Source organism: Mastigoproctus giganteus, chromosome 5 (genome assembly GCF_048544385.1).
Source record: "Mastigoproctus giganteus isolate SK-2022 chromosome 5, ASM4854438v1, whole genome shotgun sequence".
Classification (NCBI taxonomy): domain Eukaryota; kingdom Metazoa; phylum Arthropoda; class Arachnida; order Uropygi; family Thelyphonidae; genus Mastigoproctus; species Mastigoproctus giganteus.
In genome coordinates, this window is record NC_143579.1 from 204,198,523 (window position 1) to 204,224,227 (window position 25,705).

The 25,705-nt window shown below is 39.0% G+C and overlaps 1 protein-coding gene across 2 annotated transcripts in view; it reads right to left on the bottom strand.

The window, feature by feature from the left end:
• Positions 1-258: 258 nt before the first annotated feature.
• LOC150086021 (N-acetylglucosamine transporter UNC93A-like) overlaps positions 259-25,705 on the bottom strand; it is a 189,182-nt gene continuing 163,735 nt past the window's right edge. For both annotated transcript variants that reach the window (XM_090374338.1, XM_090374337.1), the window contains exons 3-4: positions 7,656-7,923; positions 259-3,420 (exon numbers count right to left, since the gene is read on the bottom strand). In XM_090374338.1, the coding sequence (XP_090230464.1) occupies positions 3,191-3,420; positions 7,656-7,923 (498 nt within the window). In that variant the 3' untranslated portion in view covers positions 259-3,190. The remainder of the gene's footprint in view (positions 3,421-7,655; positions 7,924-25,705) is intronic.

The following is a 25,705-nucleotide window of genomic DNA, read 5'->3' on the forward strand; positions in this document are numbered from 1 at the left end:
CGATGCTAACTATCATTTTGAATAGTTTTAATTGAGATTAGCAAGGAAAGAGTTCCTATTACATATTTATCACAGTGCATCACATTTTATTACGTCGAAGCGTCCAACGAATGTATTTTGAAAAGCTTTGCTAAAAACACTATAAAGTTTAATTTTCATCGGAATGTTTTCGAAAAACAAATAAATGGAACAAAATATGCAAATTTTTAACTGTTCTGAACAACAAAAAGTAACACGATGCGTGCTTTTTTTTTTTTTTGATCAAGCTGAACATGTAAACAACAATAACAAAACAGACAAAAGTCATGGATTTATAAAACGTCTAACAGTGATGTCACAACGAGAACTATTACAGAACATGTAGAACTAAGTAGCGAATAAGCTACATATTCTGTTATTTGATACATTTAATATAACAGAATGTTTGAAGAACAAAGAAATAGAATATTCAGGTTTTTTGCAAAAATAAGGTGTTATTTGCAATCATTTACACCACAATATAAAACATGAAGTCGGTGGATAACCCTTATTATCAGCGATTATATTAAAGAAGAAAAAGTACAATCAACTTAAGTACTGCTGGTTTCGTTACCACAGACATGCAGAGTCCAGTTGAGCATTAATTCCTGAATGAGGCTGTTGATGTGGATTCGATTAATTTCAAAGATCAGCTGTAATTGACATGAATACCACCGTAAAGCGATGCAGAGATAATTACCCATTTTGGAGAGATCACAGCTCTTCCATCTTCGGGATATCAGTCGATATTTCCGTAAGAAGAGATTACGTAGTCACGAGGGAGGTTTAAACTGGAAACCCACAACACGGGAATGTTTTCGATAGAAAAGTCGGCAATGTTGGAGGTTTTCACAAATCGAAGATTAACTGAACATCTCTTATGTAACCCCTGCTGCAACGGAAGAATCCTCGGTGTATTGCGAACGATAAAAACAGCTCCATCTGAAATAGAAGTTATTTCATGGTGCGCATCGCATTTATCTCAAGTGATGTTCTCTCCATCTACTGAAAAGACACTTTCTGTTGCTATGGTTACCGTACCTTTCCTTTTAAAGATACGCTCTGATCCTGGTTTTATAGACCTCGATTCTTTTTTTTTTTCCCTAAATTTCTACACGAAAGAGGCTGAGAGGATCGTTCAGCGTCGTTTACACAAACTTCAAGACCTTTAAGAGAAATTAAGTTAAATTTATCAAATTGTCTCTCCATCTACTTCGGTATTTCTTACACACAGTTGGACATTGCTATATTGAGGATTACGTACGCTAGAAATAATTTGGACCAACAGATTTTAAGCAAAAACTGGAGCCACGACCAGAAAATGGATTTCCACGCGATTGCGAACTCCAAGTGGTTCAAGAATCCTTTCTCTAAGCGCCATCCATAGCGATTACACGCAGGAAGAGGGGGCTGATAAAGCACCTGTCGCTTCCAGTTGTCCACTTAATTTATCCCGTGTCAGACAAGAGACACACTCTTCGTTCCAACAGCTCTGATCGCCTACATTTATCAGCGAGAGGGTTCCGGCGCACGGAAAGTCAAGCATGCTCTCGAAAAATGCGTGAAGGGAAAAGAAATAAATGCAGGAGAATAACCCCCCCCCCCACCTTTGACCTTTGCCTTCAGATATTTTTGAGGACCAGAAAAGAAACAGTCAATCATAATGAAACACCCAAATACGTTATACATAACGAAAGGAAAACACTAAGAAAATCCGAAGTTAAGAAGCTTATGTAGAACAACCGAAAAGTGTTGCAATACGGCGCGAGTTAAAGACATCCTGCGGAGAATTTAATTATTGAAAACGTGGAATCGGATTATTTGGTCCGAATTCGTGGCGTAACAAGCCAAGCTAATGCATTTCTCTGAATTCTTTATAGCAAATCCATCCGTTGTTAAGAGAAAAGGAAATGGGCGGATTCTGTTTTTCGCTTTCACCTGTATAATCCGCTTTCACTTTCCTACAAATGCATGACATCCGCTTTTCGAAGCCGCGTGAGGCTGAAGTCTGAAAAGAATGCTCTAAACGTCGCACTTCGTCTATTTCGGATGGTTGCGATAGTAGCTTCCCTTACGAGTAACTCTGCCTCCAAATCTGTGTCTATGCTTAAAGATGCCGCGTTTATCTTTAAAAAAGAGAAAGACAGCGAGAGAAAACTTTAAATGCCTGTACGGGAGGGATGGAATTGGTAGAGAGAGACTCAGAAAGAAGTGCATTTTATACCGTATTTAAATCCTTTAACATCGCGAATGTCTACCTAACTGTTTACGCTCGAGACATCTCACCCTTGCGTTTGTATGCCTGCTTGTTCCTGAAATAGAAACGGTGCTAAGATATAACAACATCGAGTAGCAACATCACGTGACAAATACAGACTACATAATTCTACATCACCTAAGAGACACTGCGCATAAATTGAAGCAGTGTGACTAGAATTGACATCACAGGTTGAAGATGAGTTTGTGCAAGTCCTTTTCATTTGCTAGCGCGCCTTCTAATGATGCGTTTTTGTCCTAATCAACATACCAAGGAATACAAATTTTCTATCGTACGTCACATAAAAATCAATGAAATAGGTATTATGTTCTTCAGTCTTAAATGACTACCGTCCTGCAAATGATCTTCCATCATTATGTGGGCAGCCTTTGCCATAAAGCGTTCCAGATTTAAAAATGACTTTTTTTGGAAGGTTATAAATCATATTCGTCATTCTGTGCAAGTGCCATGTTTCCATCTTGAGTTGATGAGTAGGGTCATTGGGGTTATATCTGGCAGAAATGGTATTTAATTCGGGTTTGGAAATTGGACTGAAGTATTCTAAGTTTTGAATGATGGTCTGTCTACATCCGTATTGATGTGTCCTCTGCTGCGGTTTATTTTTGTAGAAGTCAAGTCATTTGGTTTCTAAAATTGGGGTCGTCGGGTTCTTGTGTTCTATCAAAAGTTGATCTGCATCATCTTAATATTGTGACACAAACTGGTAATGAGACTAGAAATTTTATCAGAAATTCAGTAATCGCGTAATGAATTGGATGTTTATGGAGGAATGCCATCGCGTGCGTGAAGGGATCCAAGTGTACGCCCACAATCGCATCCAACGGACGGGATCTCAGTAGATCCCAAATAACACAGCTGTCAACATACAGTCCTTCATATTGAAGCACTGGCAGATCACAACGTGGCGGTTCTCTCCTGCAGTTTATGTTGTTGATGGAGTCGAAATTCCAGGATGCTGTACGGTACAATAGCCACCAGAAGAACACCTGCCAGCACGTAGATCTTGATCTCATTGCAAAGGTAGAAGCTGTAACCAAAAGACACCGTTAGTCCGATGGCTTGCGTCATGAAGTAAGCGGCGAAAGGTGCCTGCCAGTCGTCCGTGTAGGTGGTAGCGATGAAAGCTATAAAAGAGAAAAAAATGCTCTGTTAGGATCTCATCAAGATGAACTTAAGGATGTGGTGGGTATGGGATTATATTAAGAGAGAGAATTTAATTAATCCATCTTAAGATCAGTCGCGTAGACAATTCCAATGCGGTACTCTTATTTCGAAAGAGAAAAAAAAAAAAAAGGATAGACTGCTCCTCTGATAATTATACTAGCCAACAGATTTAAATTTTTGTTTATCTATCTTATAATAAAATATGTTATCCTATGTGTTTTGTAGTATTGAACAGGAGTATGATAAAAATTTGCCATCGTGTCTGGTTTTTGAAAAAATTAACCTTTTTTTACTAGTTTATTAACAAATTATTTAACAGGGCTTTAACAAAACGTGAATTGTTATGAGCTTAAAATGTTTTGAACACTGATTTCGCTTTTACGTTTTCCCCTCATATTTGGCAAGTATGTTAAAACTCCACTCGCCTTCATGCTGGTTTTCTGTGCAAGAAATGTCCTGGTGAAATTTTTCCCCATGTTCTGAAGATCGGCGAAAGAACTGCCTTCCATTAGCATCTTGATTTGTAGACCAGTGAATATTCTTCTCTTTTATCTTTCCGTCACTTAGTCCATGATATTTTTCTTAAAATCTTTTCCCTATCAACTAGTGATGGATGGAAAACTTCCTCCCGTCCAGGATTTCTGCAGGAAAAGTTATGGCAACTTTTTTCCCCCGACCACTGTTGGTTATATTCTTTTAGAGTTTTAAGAATCTAGCATGAGCTTTATCTCTGAAACTGTATTTTGAAATTTGAACCGCCTCATCATCAAACGCAAGCGACCGGCACAACTGATAGGAGTCATCCTGCTTTCATGGTGACGCAAGCCCACACGATTCAGGCCTTTCAAAAATGCTGTTGGAATCACTCAAACATCCATCGTACGTATCGACTAGCTTTGTCCTCTATGCACTGTACACGTCTAATAAACATCCTAAACTCCCAGAGTATTTCGCATTTTGTGAGTCTTCCTTACCTTTTAAGAAAGAAAGAAAGAAAAAAAAAAACGCCTATATGCAGTTTGTTACTTATCACTACGAGCTTACACGACCGTATACCCGGAAACAGCTCCGAAACTGAAGGATACATTAGCTTCCGTCCTAGGAGGATGGCTCTTAGTTCTGTCTGACTGTATCGAAACCTTTTCGAGAAGCAAATAGGATTATGAGCAGCCAAGAACTCTGGATGGCTTCAAAAAAGAGAAAGAAAAAAAACATTTGAAAGGCTGCATTTTGTTTATTTTTCTCGGAACTGCCTTGTGTTAGCCAAGCTTAGGATGGTCAATGCCGGGTTCCTAGATGTTGACTTGGAAGTCTTAACGAACACGAAGAAAAAACTACATTGCAACAGAAGGATATTTGCGTATCTGAGAAAAGAGCAGACAGGTCACATAAGCTCTCAAAAAACAAAAAGAAGATTGTTAATATTATTTGTCACTTCCAAACATTTTTGATTTTATACAAGCAACTACGTCAGACGCGCGTTACTTTAAAATTGGTGCACAACTTCTGTAAGCAGTGCTTGTAAAGACAATTGTCACAGGCCCCAACAATCGAATTCGTGTATGAAGCATACGCACGCACTGCCCTACCAAAATATTAGAGCATCAATTAAAGAGCGAGTAGGTTTTATGGTTGTAATCCTTTTTGGCACCAATTCTAAAAATCATACAAGTATTAAAATCATAACTGGATACTTATCTTCGAAGAATTAAAACAATGAGGTTCGGCAATTTTGGATTTCTATTTGCTCTAATATACTAAATGAATTGTTTATCTTACAAACAGTTTTATAATAAGATTTGTGACGTAATTTTACTGAAGGCGTCTTTCCTTTGTATCGGTGAAGTTCCTAAGAATCCTCTTATAAAAGAATGGGGGATGTCTGCCGCATTATGGGAAAAATAATTCAATTACAACCACACTATTTCTTTCTCATTCTGGAAGCATTTCAATATCGAAGGGATTAAATGCCAAGAAGAAATTGAACATGAAATACAATTAGCCCGGCGAAATGAAAATCAATGGGCCAGAAACTCGCTCGAAAGCTGCATTATGTACTCATGGGTCATTAAGGTAATGAATAAGCCCACCCCCTGAAAGAGAACAGACGAGAAATACCATTAAAGACTACTACTAGAAGCCTTCTTAATATTAGTACTTGAGTGAGGCGTAAAGTATTATGTACGAAATACTGTACATTAATAACAGAAGAACGGGCATGTTCACTCTATGCCTAGTGAAGGCAAGGTATATAAATAAACAACGAAGACACTGAAGAACACAAAATACAAAGAGGGAAGTATAGAGTAAATACAGTGATGGTTAAGTTAGAATACTTGGGTGGCGGATCATTACATGGTTTCCTTCTCTTTTAAGATTTGCGTGAATTTATTTGACAACAGAACAAGCTTGGTAAGTGGAGAATGCTCTTATCTATTGTTCCCTCATCCTTTAAAAAAAGGGGGAACGAACAAATTTGCTTTGCAAGAGTTTATTACTCTCAGCAATTTAGGCTGCCGGGGGCGGGGGACTCACCGAGAAATAAGGCTATGAGAGCCAGGGGGTTAAGAAGCAGTTTAGCAATGATGTTCCCAAATAAATCTTACTTTATTCTTCAACTTATCTTAAGTCCTTGGAACGGTAGAGATGTACGAAAGCATGGATAAAGTACCTATTACAAGTGCCGGAGAAATCATCCCGATCTTCTTTTTAACCCGAAGCAAAGTTCTCTGCTGTAATGGAAGATTCATGTCGTGTCTGAAGATCCGAAATGTACACACACACTACTTCTCGCATCTCTGCTGTAAAGGACAAGTTAGGCAAAACGGTTTTCAGAGAGAGAGAGAGAGAGAGAGAATGCAGGCTCAGCAAACAAAAGTTTCAAAGTTTGTTGGTCGGTTTGTTCCTTGAAGGATGCCAACCATTATAGAAGGGCTTTCTCGGTGAAGTTTTAAAGAAAGTAGAGTATAGAGTACCCTGACAGTCGCATGTTTTTTCCTTCGACTCTCAACACCCAGGAGAAGAGAGATGAAATCACCTGGGGAAGTATCTGGGATGAAATAAAAAAAAAAGGTTGCTTTGTCTTCTCCTAACGCCGCGCATGGACCAGAGTAAGGATTTTACATTTGTTTGATTCTTAGGCTGATCCGATGTCAGCCGGGGTTTGTTTCACCAGAAGAGGCGCGCAAACAGGATTACAATCTCACAAGGTGAGGGTTACTTCGGAAAGGGCGATTTCAGTTTTTTGTACATCACTCTTGTCTCCTACCGGTGAGTTATATGGAGAGAGAGATCCGTAACGTTAGCTACTAGAAAGAAGTCAAAGTGGACCAGCAAGCCGATATTTCATCAGATTAAGTATAAAGTACAAAGTGTTTGTTTTCTACTTCGAATGGAATAGAGAAAACGTTTCATTATCCCTCGCTCTCTGCTTCCATCAATCTTTTGCTTCCTGTTTTGTCTTTCCTCGAGCTTCTCTCTCTCTCATCTATGTATAAAGCTAATAGAAAAGAAAGCTCGTATATGACCAAATCAGCAGTCAGACATGTGTCATGAGCCAAAATAATGTGCTGAAGCTGTCATGAGAAAAACAAATATGTATTGATATATATAAATAAATTAGATGCACACTTCTAAATGCCAATTATTAATAGAATACTGCACTGAATGGCACATTTTCAATGGCTAGCATCGTTCAATATACCTTAACCATAATGAGGTACTCGGTATATTAGTTAGACTCTTCATATTCAGGTATTTTCCAGCATATTTATGTTTTGTTCACAAGATCGTTTTAATTTTCGGTATAACTTACTTCAAAGCATTGGCTGAAATATCAATTATTTGAATGGTTTATAAAGTTATTAGTATTTTAAAAAATTTAAAGTGGAAGAGATTGAGGATTATCCCTAGTGACGAAAGAAAAGCGATTAGCCAAAAAACGAAGTAACCCTCAGCGTCGGTTGTAGAAATTCCGGAAACTCGTAAACGGATAAGAACTTTAAATTCAGAAAATGGCTGTTTCCAGAGCAAATCAATTTAGAAAACGAGTACTTTATTGAGCAAATTTGTGCAATTGCAAATTCACGGATGATCTGTCCGTAGGGCAAATTTACACGCTATTTTTCTCGACATTATACGACAGCGCTCGCGTGTCTCTCGCGATACAACAAATTCAGTTTTAATTTTTACTTACTCATGGTGAGTGTCTCCCAAATGGCGTTGCACAATCCCCATCCAGCAGCAATCACGTAAAACACTGCCACATCATCTCTGACCGGTCTCCAAAGCCACAATACCATCAGCAGGCCAGCGTGGAATATCAGCCCTGCAGCCATGATGATCGGTCGTTTGATGTGTTTGGAGAACTGGTGGACTGCCAGAGCTCCCACTGTGTTCATCGCCCCCATGCACATCATGGTGTAGCCGACAGACTCGAGACCCAAAGCACAGCTGACGTAAGACTGAAAAAGAAAGTATTTATTTTTTGTTCGTAAATTTTCGGATAATACTTAGGATAAAACAAAAAAACTGATTAATATGAATCATTTAAGAATTTTTAATATGGTTTAAAAGCAATATATTTATTTAAATTCTCCATAAATTTCAAAAATATATATTTTGGATTCAAATTTTTGAGTACTTTTTATAGGGAAAAAAACAGATAATGTTTTTTTTAATTCAAAATTACCTTAATTGTATATATATTTGTAATTTACACCTTATTGCCAGTCAACTTCAGGAGTAGCGTGTCAGAGCTCGTGCATGTGGAACTGTTGTACAGGTACAATGTCTACAGATATATTTAGAGTTCAAAAAGACATCAAACTTGACAGTACAGCCAGTGGCGGATTTCCGCACAGGCGCACGAGGCGTGCGGCCGGGGGCCTCTTAAATCGAGGGGCCTCAAAAAAAAAAATAAAATTGTTTCATTTTAAATTTTTACACTCATCTTTATTACCGTTACTGAATAAAACTATAATTTAATATGAGAAGTTAGTAAACTCTTATGCGAATATCCCTACATATTACAGTATATGAAATATCTATGCAATCTAAAGTAGAATACATATTATCATTAATGCTTAAATTAAACACTTTCAGTTTTTTTTTCTTAGTGGAGGTAATTCCACGAGTGAAGAACCCTGTGACGATATTGCTCAAGAAACGATATTAGATTTGTTCGCGGAGACAGTTCAAAATTATTCGCAACTAATTGGGAACCAATAAACAAGCGCAGTAGTCTTTTAAAGCCTCTGAAATCATTACTGAGCTGGCTCACATGTAACGGAGCATCGTCTTTTTTAATAGCTTTCGGAACTAACATTTCACTCACGAATCTGTTACAAATTACTAGAGTTTGGTGTTTTAATGTAGGAGTATTTTTGTTTTGTTATCAAGTTAAGTATCTGTAATTGTTTATGTATTTATCAAAACTGAATTGTTTGACGAGGCGTGACATTTATAGCCAGTGATTATTGGGAATTATTTTTTTTTCTCGCGTTATTTGAAAACCATTTTATCAGCCGCGTTTCAAAAATGAGTCAAATTTCCACTAGATCCTGTTCTTTGTTTAAAGATTGCATGATATTTTTATTTTTAATAATGTTTTTACTGTTGTCTACGACAGTGCTTCCCAAACTGGTGACTGTCAACCTAATATATTTATATCTATAAGGAATAAAAAGTTGATAATGTGCTATGCCAAATAATGTGTATGTAGAAAATGGACTGGGAAATTTAAGGAAATTAATTTGTGTGGGTACACCAGATGACTGCCAGTTCCCCAGTAGTAATAATTATAAAATCAATAAATTTCTTTTAATTATGCACATGAACACTGGTTTGGAGATTTGTTGTTTTCGTGTATTAATGTTAGATTTGGGAGGGATGATAGTTGTGTCATTTTTTTTCTTTTTTCTTTTAAACATTAGTTTGTATGTATGAAAGAATTGCGCAACCAAAATGATTAAAACCGTAACACCAAATCTAGAGCGCGTGCTATAGTAAAAACGTGCGCTTAGAATGCACACGGTACCGAAAATATTTAGAGGGGGGCCTAAAAATTGAATTGCGCCTGGAGCCTCTTAAGTGCTAAATCCGCCACTGAGTACAGCTAAGAAAAGTTTGGCTGGTTAAAAATTCTTTTCTTATTTCCAAGTTAAAGGAAAATTCAAGTTTCTACTACTGAAAATAAAGTTCCGATCCTACGCTCACTTTCCTATGAGTCACTTCTTTGATTTTTCACTGTCTGACAGCAACTTGTCTGTTTACACGTGTCAGATAACGCCGAAATAACCCTGGGGGTGAGGGGGGGGGGGAATAAATTGCTCCCCACATACAAAAATGACCATCCTACTATTACGACGGTCATTTTGACCCTACATAATTTTTCTTTAGTTTTCACTAGCCTTAGTGAAATTATGTAGCCTTAGTATTACATATCTCTACCATGTGCTACTTACGAATGTTCCTACCTCGTGCTGCTTGCATCTCCGGAATCGTTCCCATGTTAATAGTTTGTTTTAATTTAATTATTTAGCTGCCAATATATTTTTCTTTTGTTCCTCCATCGAGTCAACTGTAAATTACATGCCTGCTTTATATATCCTCCCTTATACCCACGTTTTACTTGTATCTTTACTTTGTACTACTCTAAATGTATTTCCTACTCTTTTCCCTTAATTCTTCTTATTAATTTTACTTTTCTATGGCACGTACTTTATGTCAGAAACAGAGGACACTATACTGACATTTTTTCGTGCAATTTTGGTGGTTGACACTTGAAGAGACGCCAGCATTGTTCGATATGCGACAATATACTTAGATCTTGCATTTAAAATGTATTTTATTTTTATGCTTTTAACTATACTACCTCCTCTCATTTTTACATTTTGTCTTCCCCATTTCTCTTATATATATATATAACACAATGTCTGAGCTCCGTAAATCGGAAAACTGGCACTAGTCCATTCCATGGTTCCAAACAATTTCTCTTGAACCCCCAATCTAGGGTGCAAGAGAAATTGTGTGGAATGCCTTTTGTTGTTTTAAAGAAATATCGTTATTACAGATCAAATAGACTGGATATTCTTATTTTATGTACCAAATACTTCGGATATTTCCTTTTCTTCTGTTTGCCTAAGCAGTAAAAGCTTGTTAATAAATAAGTCTCTCACTAAACCAATATACTTTCAATAAACAGAATAACAGTAAAAAAATTATGAAAAGTAGAACTTTCCCTTTTCTTTTAGCAATCGCTGGAATTCAAACTACAAAGTAACCTGTAATAGCCTTAATACTCATAGCATAAAGAATTGTCTTTACCAAAAGGTGCCTTTTAGTGCACTACTTTTAAACACTTGGAATCGCCAAAGGGTTATTTAAAACTTGCCATTTATTTAAAAAGAAGAAAAAAGTAGTAAGTTCTGAAACACTGTCATGGCAATATCTCATTTTAAAAATTAATAAATTGCAGATTAACGTTTGCCATACACCATTTGTCGTAGTTCTGTACCTAGGTAGCTCGTGGTAAAGGAGATGATCACGTCTTCCGTGAATGTTTATTTTTGTAAGAAAACAACTAAAATTCTTAATTCTTTCTTTTTAACTTCAAAGTCTGCAAGCCCGATGGAGAACATAGCTGAGCATTTTTTATTTTGTGATTGGTTCCATTACTGGAAACTCCAATTTACTTGAGGGATTATATTTTTCAGTGGCCTTGCGTAAATTCAGCTTAGTAATACATACGAGAGGGATGGGGGGGGGAGAAGCCCTCCTCACGAAAATAAAGGTGCTTTTGTTTGAATCTGATTCTCGAGAAGGTACAGAGCAATCTCAAATTGACTGAAACAGGTCGGGGTCGAGAGAGAAACAACCCAGAAAGCTAGAATAGTATGGAAACACCTGAACTCGCTTTCGTATTCCTTTCTGGAATACGAAAGCACCAACCCACAAACAGAGAAATTCGTCTTGGAGCGGTAAATTTCTTCCAATTAACAAAGTTGGTTCAAGCTTTTAACAGAGAAAACATGAAGAAACAAGATTTCCGAAAACAAGCCGGCAGTTAGCATGCAGAAAGTAAAATTGCCCCTCGCCAAACACGCAAGCATGAAACAGACGTTGATGTACACACCACTCAATTTTAATGCAAATCAATCTTAACTACTGAAGACGGAAACATCAGCACTCTTCAGTCGACTACGAGTCTCGGGAGACGATATTAGCATAAAGTTAATTTAAAAGTTATCTATAAAAACGTAAAGCTGCCTCTGAGCACGTTGCATTCAAAGTAAAAGTCAACATGTGTGTTTGTGCAGCATCCTAAAGTGCTGCACATCATCTCCAGTTACAAAAAGAGAGAAATCTTCCATTACAATGCCTTTAGGCACCTAAGAAAAAAATCGTTCAGTCATTATATAACGCATATCGATCGATGTCCAACTTATAAATTCAAGAAGCGTAGAATTACTAGAATAGTCGTAAATTGGATCTCTGAATAAAAATCGGTAGCTCAGAAAGGAAATAGCAGTGATTACATTAAAATGCATCCATTTTTGGTGGATCAACGAAGTGTATTTTACTGTTGCCATTACAGATAACACGAACGGTTCATGCTTCCCGGCTAATGGTGAATAAATATTACAGCTTCTTCAGATATTTTAAACTTTGTATCCCAAATTGAGATTAACTTTATTTGTAAACAGAGAACTCGATACTAATTATAATTACGACAAAGAACAGCACGAGCTGAGGGTCATATATCTGCATCGATAATACTTTTCTGTCGCACACTTTTGATGAGAATACTGTATGCCTAACAGTCGGCCACTTAACCCACCTCGTTTGTAGCGTTTACAGGGTAGGTAGAGATCAGTTTGTTATCATTCGATGAAGGATTCCCTTATCGTGATGCTAACGAGGAAATTATAGCGCTCCAAACAATCGGCAATTAGTAGAGGTTCTAGAGCACATCACTCATTCTTAATTATCAATCATGAATCAGTGCCGAACATCTGTCGCGAACAGAAATTGAGGGATTATTTGTCATCAACGATCGTTAGCACATTCTAGTCTCTAGACAAGTATTTCCTCCTCCTAATACGCATAAGACAATATGTACATGTAGGTGTCAGGCAAGCATTAAAATTGCTTGCCCGTGCAGATGCAGAATTAGTTTAATCGCTAAGCCTAACTGATTAAAAGTACACAGTATACTCTCTCCTTTGATTATTCAATATCCCCGGAACTCAGACGCCCCACCCTAAATTATCAAATGTGTATTGATAATTTATTTCGTCAGAGTGTTGTTCTTACTAGCGCAGCACAGGAAGGGTCATCGATTTGCGTATGACCTTCGAAGGGCTGTAATATATACTCTTAAAAATGGTCTATCTTCCCCCCTTAAAGCTTGCCGACAAAGTTTTTTTTTTATGGTGATCGATAAAACCAGGAGCCAATGTAACATGGCTTGCGTTATTATAGTCCCGCCAGTTATCTCCGTCCATGCGGGCGCCCCGTTGCCGTAGAGTTTCGCTCTTTCTGAAAGTAGCCGTCAATCACCCCGAGCACGTCCGAACTGAGGTACACGAAGATAAAGAAATCTGGAGGAACGTAGAAATTCTTCGAATAATGACGTCATCTGTCCTTCCACTTCCCCACCCCCCCGTTACAATGGACAAGCATGAACAGAACGCGCCACAATAACGGGCTCGCCACGTGCATCATCCGAACACACACGACTGAGTGATTTACTGCATGCTCTGAATTGTTAGAATGGAGGACCCGGATGCAGGCAGTGTGGCTCCTCTCTCGGGGAAGAAGAGACAGACTTAAAGACTCCCTTGTTTCTTCTTCGTCACTGCCTCCCTTAGACCCCTCCGTCAATGGGAACGATGTACGGAGGAAGTTCCGAAACGCTTCACAGAGTTCGGTAACTGTAGGTTTCCCCGATACATAAGATGCCACGTTTCTTACATCAGATAAAAGAACCGCCACACCTGCTGGTTTGGGGTTAGTTTTGACCGTGCGCCGGTTGGCCGCTGCTGTTTGTTTTCCTTTCTCGGTGCGAGAATTTACCGGAAATGGCTTCTCGGCAGTACTTCCAGATAAATTTGTTCGTTTATTTAAACAACTGATGGCTTATCCTCAAACACGCGAAACTGTAAAGGAAACTATACGCACAAATGTCAACAAAGTATATTATCAATAAGGAGTGGAGGTCTTCAGATAGGGAAAGTACAAGTAGACAGTGGAAAGTATCGCATAAAAAGTTTATATTTCAAGGAATCGCATTAAAAACAACTTTTTCTTAAATATAAATTTGTCTTCGTTCGAGCATCTTCAGACAAGCCTCCTAAAGTAATGGAGTTGTGCCCCTGTGAAGCTACAGTGGAGCAATTTCGTATAAAAAAAAAAATTTGCTGGCGTTTGATCAAAGGAAAAGCGCTGTATCAACAATGAAACTGGTTGTCATGGAGACAGTTTCTACTAGATGCGCTATTTCCATGGAGATAGTGTTTAGTATCTGCGCTCTGCCAATAAGTACTCAACGTCAGATTTTATTCATTTAGTGGAATTTAAAGAGAGATTCGGTTGCTTTATAAAGTCACCTCAGTCGTTTAAAGGAGAAAGCAATATTTACGTATTATTTCTCCAACTGTCTTTCCCCTCAGTTAACGACGTTGGTGAACACCTTAAAACAAGCGTGCTTCTCTGGTTCAATTACTGCGAGCCCGCCCTAATCCCTCATCATAATCCCTAACGAAAGTTACTAAGACCTTTTAATCAGATTACTTAGGTCCAATTGCTTGCCTAGCAACGAGTAGCGATAATATCAGCAGGATTATGCTGGGGACACTATTTCTCTCCCGCAGTAAGAGAGTTTTGTTTTCTGGACTGCAAACCAACTAACTCAGTAGTAGGCATAAAGGCACAGAACAAGTTTTATCAATGAGATTCCAATCCAATACCGCTTTCTATGATAGCGGTTATGAGAAATTAAGTTAGAGTCGTTAGCGTGAAAAATCGCTAATTGAATATGTATTAGGTTACGCAGTTGAAGAGATAAAGGCAGGTAGAGAAACAAAAGATCTGAAAAGATAATGAGGACACTGATATTTAAAAATATCAGTTCAAAAGGTTCGCCAATAAGTCCAGCCCCATTGTCTTATTTGGAACAAACTACTCCAAAGAACCTTAAAGAGATTTAAACTATTTCTCGCCATAGAAAAGCCGGCAAACACCCCCTGGGCGATGTAGTAATTCGGTCGTGAAGTCTCCTTCATTTTATCTCTTGGCTCAGAGTCTCCAAATCACCCGGAGGGAGGGAAAATTGAAAGATAGAAGCATTAGTCTTCAACTCCACCCCCTCACACACACGCACAGCATTCAGCTGAGTGAAGGCATCTCATGTTTCATGTATGCGAGGATGACGGCACGGTCTGATGCAGCGACAATGTCCTCCAGGAGGTTCGACCCTTCCTCGAGGAGGAGAGAAAATCGTTGGGAGCAAGCTGCTCCCAAAATGGCGTCTGCGTATTGATTGGAAAGTCGTTGGAATAAACACAGCAGTCCATGCGTCATATTAATGTTTGTTCTTGACACGTGCAAGTAAATCTAAGTGAAGGGCCATTCGAGAGGTGCCTGCCAACGAGCGTGAAGGGTGCCAAGCGATAAATGCAAATACTTCGGCAGACGGGATTTTGATAAGATCATCGGAGAAACTCAGTCCAAAGTTTCGATCAATAGAATATCCCTAATGAGCGATACGACTTAATATTGTAGAAATTCATGAGATGTAAGCACTGGAAACTATGAAGGGAAGAAAGATGTCTTAATTCTGCTAAAGTATTCGATCTTTTTAATATTAATGTTATTAATCTTAATTTACATTTTATTGTTTAATTAATATTAAAAATTTTAAACTCATGATCGACCAGTGATATTCAGAAAAAAAAAAAACTATTTTTGAACAGTTTTCTTAAACAAGAAACTAACTAGTTCTGTTTTATTATAATAAATAATAAATATACACTGACATCACAAAGGTACACTAGTTTTTCAATTGGAGCCGATGGGTTCTGAGGCCTGTTTCTCTTTTTGCAACAGAAGTTTATAACCCCAATTAACTTAGTCCGGTTAGAATGGCCTCCATCATTTCCTTGCTTACTTTTCAAGAAAGACAATCCACTATCATCGCTGGTAAAATAAAAATAGGTTTAAAATATAAATACCTACACTGCTATGCATAACGATCAAAACACATTAAATAAAACTGGTGTTAAAATTAATATATTCACTAAGGTATCTACAGAATTCAAGCGCAACAAATACGTTGTTATCCAAAAGTTAAGTTGTAACTTTTAACCTGGGATATCAAGAGAAGGGTGCACTTAATGAATACTGTCAAATGTTTGGCGCGAGAATATTACTTTGCAACTCTTATATTGAAATTTTCAAAGAGAAATATGTCTCCATCCTACGAAATCCAGACATTTTAATAGTCTGTACCACTTTAGATTAGAAATGACTAGTATACACTTTCATATTCATCTGATTTCCATATTTGTGCTTAAAATCCTAAAATTCTAAATTTCAAGGAAAAGTTTCTGCATTTTTTATTTTTAATAATAAAACCAAACTTTTAGACACTAGTATAGATTCATTAGCCTCGTATTTATTGCACTCATCAAATTGACTACAAACGTTTACTATAAAACCGATGAACGAAGTCAGGTTTACCACATGTCTAGTAAATACAACAGAAATATATAATTGAATGTTTTTAAACAAATTTTTAATAATACGAATAGACATGTCGCCTTTTCTTATTAATCTTTTTCTATAAAAAAAGTACATTATAACGGGTATTATGATTGTTTTGATCGATTTATCACATACACTGCACTCCAGATGAGTAAAAAAAAATTAGTTGTCTTGATCAGATCTGTTCTTACCAACAATGTTATCTCCAGATTCAATACAGTGTTTCAATGGTGTTTTGTCGAGAAATTTAGGAATGAACACTTCTTTGGTCCACAAATCCCTAATCGAAAGCCACAGAAACAGGATATATGCATAAAGGTATTAACTAATCTGCGCTCTCTTAAACAAGTAAAAAAAATGTTTTTTAAATCTGTTTTGAAGATGAAGTGAATCCAGAGAGGTATTTTCATGGTGCCTTGTACCATCCCCAAGAAGTACTCGTCAACTTGACAGAATGTGTTACTTGAGTGCTAGTGTACTTTTGACGACGTGGTGTATGTAATGTAGCTGTCCATTCCTTTAAATAGTTATGTTTCACACTGGCATCAACCGCAGCTGTCGGCACATTTCTGTCACAGACAAACCAAGAACGAAACAAATGGCATGAAATTCGCCAGTGTCAGAGGTTAAAACATGACAAGTACCAGTGATTAAAGAGAGAACTTGGGTTGGGGCATAGCGTACGTTTGTGCGTATCGATTTTTCAATTATGACCCCATGGCCCAGCACCTTATTGCTTTGAAAGGCTGGTGATAGTTTTCTTCCCTTGTAGCGATGCCGGGGAAAGCCTTTGTGCGTGGGATGAAGTAGACATGGATTTCCCCCCCCCCCTTTTTTTTTACTGCGGCAGTTACTGATTCGAAGCAACGGACTTTCTGTTGAGGTGAAACAGATTTGAACAATGAAGGAAAACTGATGATACGCGAACTGGCAGCGAACCAAAAATGTTATTTGTACAGTGTGGACAAGATCTCTTTCTTCTATCGAGTGTGGCATTTACAAATCCGCAACGCTCCCTTATAAGTTCTTGGTTGATCTTGCTCAATAAGCCTTACCTCCCCAACCCACTTTCTTAATTTGTAGTTGCTATATCACGCAAACATCAAATGTGTAATGATTGCAGTTATCCAGTAAATTATGGATATGTGTATAAAAATAGAGGAAGCGGAGGAAATAATTGAAGCATTTATTCTTAATAGCAGATGCGAATTGAGCAATTTCTTGTTTGTTGCGTGTCAAGAGATCTAAGGAAGAGATAGTGACGATGAGGAAAAACTACATGCTTCATCTTAAAGAATTCATAATAAAATAATGGATGATAGCCAGATGAAATTATAGTAAAGCCAAAAACAATAGACAGTTTAATGTTTTTCTGTAGTCCTACCCACTCTATACTAGCACTATGGAATGGGGGATGAGATGAAAGCGTAAATGGTGACCGTGAGCCTCCGATTGCTTTTATTGAGATGGTCTTTACGTCTATTAATCTATCTGTAGATTAATAGACAGAGATCATATTATTAAGGACAGTAGCAATTTCATCCGGAAATCATTCAAAAAAAAACACAATTGTCCTGAAACTAAGCGACTTCCAAATGCCCAATTCTATGCAAGCCCATGAAGAGACGACGTTATTTGCCACGACTTTTTCGAAAAGATCCAGCAACTCATTTCGAAGAGAAATGGAGCCTGCTATCCATCTAGAAGAGATCAAGAGTGTAACAAATTATATAACACGCCTACAGCCAGAAATTTAATAGCCATTTGTGACATGATTAGAGGGTAGGTCACTTCCCACTACAATTTACGAAGTGATCTTTGCACTTCGCCTCCCTAAAGAATTTCGTAGATGTTCAATGGGATTTATGATGGATATTTGAAGGAACTCCTTACAAGCTTAGCTCTTTTTTTTTTTTTTTTTTTTTTTAATGAAAACCCCAAACACGAGAGGTATTAGAATCTATAGTACGTAGCACCGTGCTTGCGCTGGAGATTGAGAAGATGAAAGAAGATATTTGTTGACATTAGACTTGAACTTCTGTAGACTGTAATTTTCAGGAAATACGTATGAAGGAAGGTTGTTCCAGAAAACGGCAGTTCAATGAATAAACGAGGAAGATGAAAAGTTGGTTCTGTGAGTTTGAAGTTGGACAGTAAATGGATGTTGGCTGGGGGCGGCACGTGTTCGGATTGTTTTGAAAGAGAGAGCAGGAATTATAGAAGCCAATTCAGAAGAACAGTGCCCATGGAAGTATCTGTAGAAGAGGCATGCAGCAGAAACAGTGCGTCTATGAGAAAGCGAGTGGAGAGACTCTGTTACAGATGAATCATTAATTAACCTAACTGCCCTCTTCTGAATGGAATCAATAAGCCTAAGAGAGGTTTTGGGGGCACCACCCCAGATGTGGGAACAATATTCCATGGTAGGGCGGATTTTCGATTTTTACAGAGTGAACAGCTGTTTGGAAGAAATGTAACGGCGACAGCGAAAGAGAAAACCAAGTTTTTTAGATGCATAGGAAGCAATATTTGTAATGTGCTTGTACCAAGAGAGATTAGGAGTCAGGGTAATCCCCAAAAGAGATATATCATTTTGACTAGAAATCGCAGTGTCACCAAAGATGAGCAGAAGAGTCCTTTTTGTGAGATTCGACTCGGTTTTAGAAGGATTGAAATCAACTAAGTTGTCTTTGCCCCACTGGAGAATTTCCTGGAGATCGGCATTTAAGCAATTGGTGGCGGATATTCAAGAAGTTGAAGATGATTGAGCAGGGCAAGATTTTTCAAAATGGAAGTGGAATGCAATGTGCTATCATCGGCAAAACTAGGATAGGATTTCCAGTCAATGGAAGAAGGTCATTAATATACAAGAGGAAAAGAGTGGGGGAAGAACTGAAGCTTGAGGGACACCAGCATTAGTGAAGAAGCTAGAAGACAGAGAGCCATCTATCATCACCCTCAGTGAGCGATCAGAGAGAAAAATGGATAACCAATTACTAAAAACAGTTGGCAAACCATAAGATGGAAGAAGACCTTTATGCCAAACACGATCGAAAGCCTTTGTGATGTCAAGAGCAACTGCTTGTGTTTCACCAATCTTTTCCATTGAATTTGTCCATAAATGGGTAACATAAGCCAGAATATCACTAGTGGTTCGACACTGACGGAATCTATACTGGCGATCGTTGATCAGACTGAAGATTTCTAGGTAGTTTAAGAGTTGGTGGGTAATTGATTTCTCCATTACTTTAGAAAGAGTAGAAGTAATTGCAATGGGTCGATAATTGGATGGGACTTCTCACCCTTTTTAGGAACTGGCTGGATATGAGCAAATTTCCAAGCAGAAGGAAAAACACCTTTGTAATAAGAAAGTGAAAAAAGGCGGAAAAGAACAGGAGTAAGTTCAAGAGCACAGATTTTGAGAAGTGGAGAAATACCATCAGGACCTTGAGCTTTCTTAGCATCGAAATTGGTCAAAATCCTTCTGGCATCCTTTAGATGGAACACCACAGAAGGCATTGAATGGAGAGTGTTGGGAATAGTGGGAGGGGTTTTACTAAGATTATTAATACACGAGTTGGAACAAAAATCTGATGCTAACAGGTCAGCTTTATCCTTGGCTGAAGTGACAACAAAACCATCTGGTTTTGACAGAGGTGGGAGCAGAGATGGGCAAAAGTTGCAGCCCCAATAGCTTTGGCAAGAGACCAGAATTCTCGGCTACCATTAGGGCAAGAAGCAAGTCTTCTTCTCTTAGCCTGTCCAAAATCTAGTTTGGACTGATTAACGACTGCTTTACAATTATTGCGAGCTTTGGTGTAGGCAGAAAATGAAACTGAAGAATTGGAAACAAGCCAATTACGATATGCAACATTCTTCTCTCTTGAACAGCCTTAGCACATTTATTGGAAAACTACGATTTAGACAAAGGACGAGATTTTAAAGTGGAGTGTGGAATAAAAGATTCCATTCCTACAAGAATAATTTCACTGACACTATCTCAGAGCAAACATTGACATCAGAAGTTTTGAAACAGTAGTCCGACCAAGGAAAAGAAGTCTCTCAGGTCATTCCATTTTGCATTCATGTAATGCCAAACAATACAAGATTGGGAATAGTCATGAGATAAAGGCTCCATTGGAGAGGAGACAATCATAAAGTTGTGACCTTAGGTACCTAAAAGATTACTCACTTCGAACGTGTACTTAGAAGGATGGATTGTTTGTGAGAAAAAGATCAAGCGTGTTGGCTGTATGGTTAGGACTGTCCATTATTCTTGTAAGTAAATGTACAATCTGTGCAAGGTCACAAGAAATTGCAAAAGCCTCAGCATCTCGACCAGCTGGGTCAGTGTGACTAGAAATCGGAAGCCAGCTGGAGTTGTGAACATTAAAATCACCAAGGAAAATTACCTCATTGTTATTAAAGTTGGACTGGAGAAAACAAAGTTGCAAAGAGAGGAAGTCAAAGAGCTCCAAGTGATTAGTGGAGTTGGGAGAACAATAGAGACAGCAGATGAATTTGATACAATGAGGTAGAGAGATTTTAAGCCAGAGAAGATCGAAGAGAGGAGATTCCAAATTACTAATTCTCTGACAAGGAATATAAGAACGGGCATATGCACAAGTACCACCTTTCAGGCGAAAGGAATCATACAGCGAATAATTTGGGCAACTGAGATGAGCAGTACTTGAATCAACCGATAACTGAGATTTTGTCAGAGCGAGTACATGGGGTTGGCAGACGGCAAGTGGAACTGGACATCGTTGAGATTAGAATTGAGACCACGTATATTTGTGAAATGAATTAGGAAGTGTTTAGGTCGTTTCGCAGAAAAGTTTTCTCCATTAGTTTGACAATTCATGGTGTATTCAATAGTAAGAAAAGTGGGGAGGACATGCTGTATGAAGTAATGAAATTTTTGGATATGGCGTACACATGGTAAGAATATACCCAGATCCTTGACATAACGTGGCGTCGACAATGCTCCCCGCATACACTACTCGGACTCCCTCCAGTCACTATCTGGCAGAGTAGAGGTAGCAAGATTATACACTAGCCCGATCCGGCAGCCTCCTAAAGAGTTACCAATAGATTCGGTCCGGTGTACTGACTAGCAGCCGGCCTGCGAACACCGTTTTAGAGCTGTACCCCCTCGAAATGTAAGGTTGTTGTTTGGTTGTTTTGGTTTTTAGGAGCATTAGCAACTAAGGCCATATTGCTCCGGAATATGCGGTGGTCATTCCCTGACCTTTCCGCATCCTCCGTATTTGGTGGTCACGGGCTCGAACCCCGGTCTAATCAAGAAGCGTGTGATACGCACTGCTGCTCCTTCCCACCTGGCTACGGAGGCGCCGAAATGTAAGGAAGATTGGATCTCACCATGATGTTCATCATAACCTCAAAAGTCAACAGTCATACTGCAAGATGGAAGAGATGGGGAAGAGTTGACAGGAACTTAACTGTGGAGACTAAACATGAGTTCCACCACTTCAAGCCTCCAATAAGCGAAGTGGTGGTATTGCACCGGTTGATGAGAGTCATCTACCACCTAGTATTGCCTGGTAACGCAGAGGTGCGGGTGCCACACCTCGACCCCTGCTTACCTTGGTTCATACCTGGGTAGTCACCCACAGTGTGCTTGTGCATGGAGGTTATATCCAGGATTACTAACAATCCCACCATCGTGAAGGTGCAAGCAGAGGATTTGGCTGTCACAGACCGTCCGGACTTCGCCGAAATTGGGTCTATTTGACTTGAATGTCACCAAATAGCAGTTCCATCAGCGTTTTAGACCCCCAGGTAGCCAGTACAGCTTGTCTAGCATATCTGAGAGAATGCCTGTGACATCCTCAAGGACCATTAGGAATTGGCTCTATGGAGAATGGAGTTTTGGTTTTGTAAAAGGAAACTAGACCAGTAGTAGTAGTACTAAAAGTTGCAATCTCTTGTCTATACGTCTGGAGAGTAAAGTCTCGACATCAAATGACATCTAAAATCTAGCTGCAGACAGAATCGAGAATCACCAGAATGACGTCACTAGATCATAGTTGTCATCTGATCTTGAGATAGGAAATTTTGGTAAAGATGTTTAAATATATTAAATGAAATTCAATTTTTATGTTCTTAGCATTAGCCCGTGTTGCTGGGGATAAAATCAAAACTTTTGGTTTTGATAATGCTAAACTAAATGTTTTCATTTAATTTAGTATTACTTTTCTATTCGACAGTTTGCTTATTGAAATTATTGGAACTCTGTTTTCTGTTTCGGCTGGCATAGTAGCCATTACTCACCTTTCCAAAGCCTTTTTGTATGTCTACTTTCGAAGCACGGAGAGATTCCATAACTAAAAATTATATGTAAACAAGTTCAGATATATTAACGAGACCACATAAAGGGAAATTTTGGTTCTCTTACGCGGGTAGGGTTATTATTATTAAAATCAGTTTATTTCCCAAGAAATCTTGGGTCACCCCGGGACGGCTCTGTGCCAGAAGGGTTATGCTACAGTTGTAAAGTGCATTCATTTGGGAATTAAAAACTGAACCATACTGACCTCGCGATCGAGATGTTCAGAGAAAACCGGAAGATGTACTTCATTTCTTTTTGCTGCAGCTATGCCCCATACGGGCAGGTTTTTTTTTTTTTTTTTTTTCCTCTTTTCTCCCCTAGGCTGATTGCGAAGATGGCGAGGCACAGATAGTCTCAGAATCATGTCTTTAAATTCCTTTGGTATTCTGTGATCGCCTTGCCTGTGTGCTGAATGCAAAATCAGATATTTTGGGAGAAGGAGTGGTAAAAATGTAGCGGTTGTCAAATTAACTTGTACGGGAGGGAAGAGTCTATAAAAGTCCCTCCCATTTCGGCGGGAACCGAAACCAAACCTTAATGGAACGAGCGGCTACATTAGGCATTGATATTGATAGTACAATAATGGAGGGAAATTTTATTGTGCATGAAAGCAACTGATATTGAGTGTGGTGTTTTAATAATGGAGAATAGCAATGTTTACATTGAGGATAAGCTACCATCACCAGAGGAGGACGAAAGAGAAAATTCGGCTGTTGGCATCCCTTAAAAAATACTGATTAGGATCGTAGTGTGAGTTCGCTTTTCTAATTATGGAAAACACGGATTTTAGCTACTCCTGTAGTGTTCTTAAAAACTGATTCATTGATTACGTTTTCAATAAAAGGTAATTTATCTGCGATTTATTCCTCGGTACTTCTCTCTTAAACTCAGAATCACTATTAACCATTATACGCGTAAAAAAACTTATTATTATAAAAACATAAGAAATAGTTTAAGTGATATTCAAAAATTATCAATTCTTATCGTGCTATCAACCAAAACACCCGACAGTGCAGCACCTGCTAAACCCCTCAGATAATCATATCTCCGTGGAAGACCATGAGATCTCGTTTTGAACTGATTTGGACACTAGTTGATCACACGGCTTTAAAGTACTTTCCTGCACGCTTCACGCATCGTAAAAATATTAATATTTTGGTAGATTAGCGAAAATTTTATCGTTATTGACACGCTGTCTGCTCTTTTTGTTGTATTAGAGTTTTAGGAGCATTAGCAAATATGACCATATTTGCTAATGACGAAATCAATGCCAGTCCGCAAGCCAACTCTCACACACTGGAAAGCATGACGTGCAAATGTGCTGATACATCAGCATCACCCCAACATGGCTGCACAGCCCTAAGAAACATCCATGATGCGCAACCTTCAGAGTCCCCCCGGGATAAGTCATACGCGGAAATCCTGGCCACCGAGGTGAGCAATAGTGGCAAAACCATCAAAGGTCAAGCTCTAACATGCACCGCGATAAAATTGCACAGTTCCCTCCAAACTTCAATCCCTCACAGTGACCTAAACCCATCGCTGACTTCCCAACGCAGTCAAGAAAATATACCGACAATCTCATCAAGCCACGTCAACGCCCAAGCGAGCTCAATCGACATAATTCAAAATCAGACGAATGGCAACCACGATAACAGCACTGCCCAATCTGTAGCAGCTTCACTGAACGGCGATACTAGACAAGAAACCCGCAATCAGAGAAACTCTATAAAGTACGGCATAGCAATAAACTCCAAGCTACGAGCTTTCAGGACTCAAGACACTACCAGAAACAGTACAACCAGCCTTTTCGTATCTCGACTGGATCCATGCACAACCCCTGAACTAGTCAAACAGTTATATATGAAGAGTTGAATCTACGGCCATCTGTACATAAACTACAAACTAGGAGTCAACAATATGCTGCATTCAAAATTGACTGTAGCCGACAGCAAGTAGACCTGATAGGAAGCGTAGCCATTTGGCCTGTCGGAACGAGGATCAGGCCATTTGTTCACTATCAATCAACCTCGAAACCTAAAGCGACTACTCAGATCCGACAAAAGTACTCCCACCGTAGTCCCAGCTGACTTGGCGAGTATAATTGCCTGCCAGAAAGGATGCCAGCACCAGAATCTTCCCACACCAACATACTGGAACAAACTCCGCCCAAGGTTGGTAATACCATCCTCCAACGCGAGAGAACCCGAGGTCGCCTTATCCCTGTCCTGATCTCTCATTATCGAGAGCCTCTACTTGTTCACAGCCGGGAAGCAAGGCTCCCTCCCGTGAGGATAAGCATTACAACCTCTCCTACCATCCGCGTAATGTTCCAGAATATCAGGTCCTTAAGAAATAAACTTAATACACTGGAAGAGATTCTACTCTCAAACTCACTAGACATATTGTGCCTCGCTGAAACGTGGTTAGAGGCGAACCAGACAGATATCAGCTGCTCCATTCCTGCAGGCTTTCATGTACTGGCTGCCTCTCGCGATAACCGCAGAGGGGGGTGGAGTTGCTATAATTTTCAATACGACAAAGTTCTCCATCGTACACTCTGTCTCAAGTATCTCTCAAGACGTGGAAGCCTTAATGATAACTCTGGAACATCAAGGTACCACACTATAGACGTCGCATCCCTGTACCTTCCTCCAACGCCAACTATGATGGCCATTGACGCAGCCACTAACTGGTTAATAAATAATCTCCACCCAGCAGCCACTCACATCGTATGTGGGGACTTCAATCTTCCGCCATCTACTCAACACCTCAAAAATCGTCTCACAGAATCTCTCCAATCAATCCAAATATTCCAAGTTAACTACCAGCCAACGAGAGACCAAAACCTACTGGACATAGTCTATTCCTCGGCAACATGCCAACTCGAAGAAACCACAGCCGACATGTTTCAATCAGACCACCAACCAATCATATTTACAGCTCTCCTACCCAAAAAATATTTCAATACCCCCAAAACCAAATCTGTGAAAAAGGTCACCGCTCCAAAATTTCTGAATCCAGCAGTCTGCATTGAAGCCGCATCCACAGTCCCATGGAACATCTTAGATGGATGTGAACTGAGCCTCGCAATCGATTTAATGACCAAATGGATCAATACCATAGCC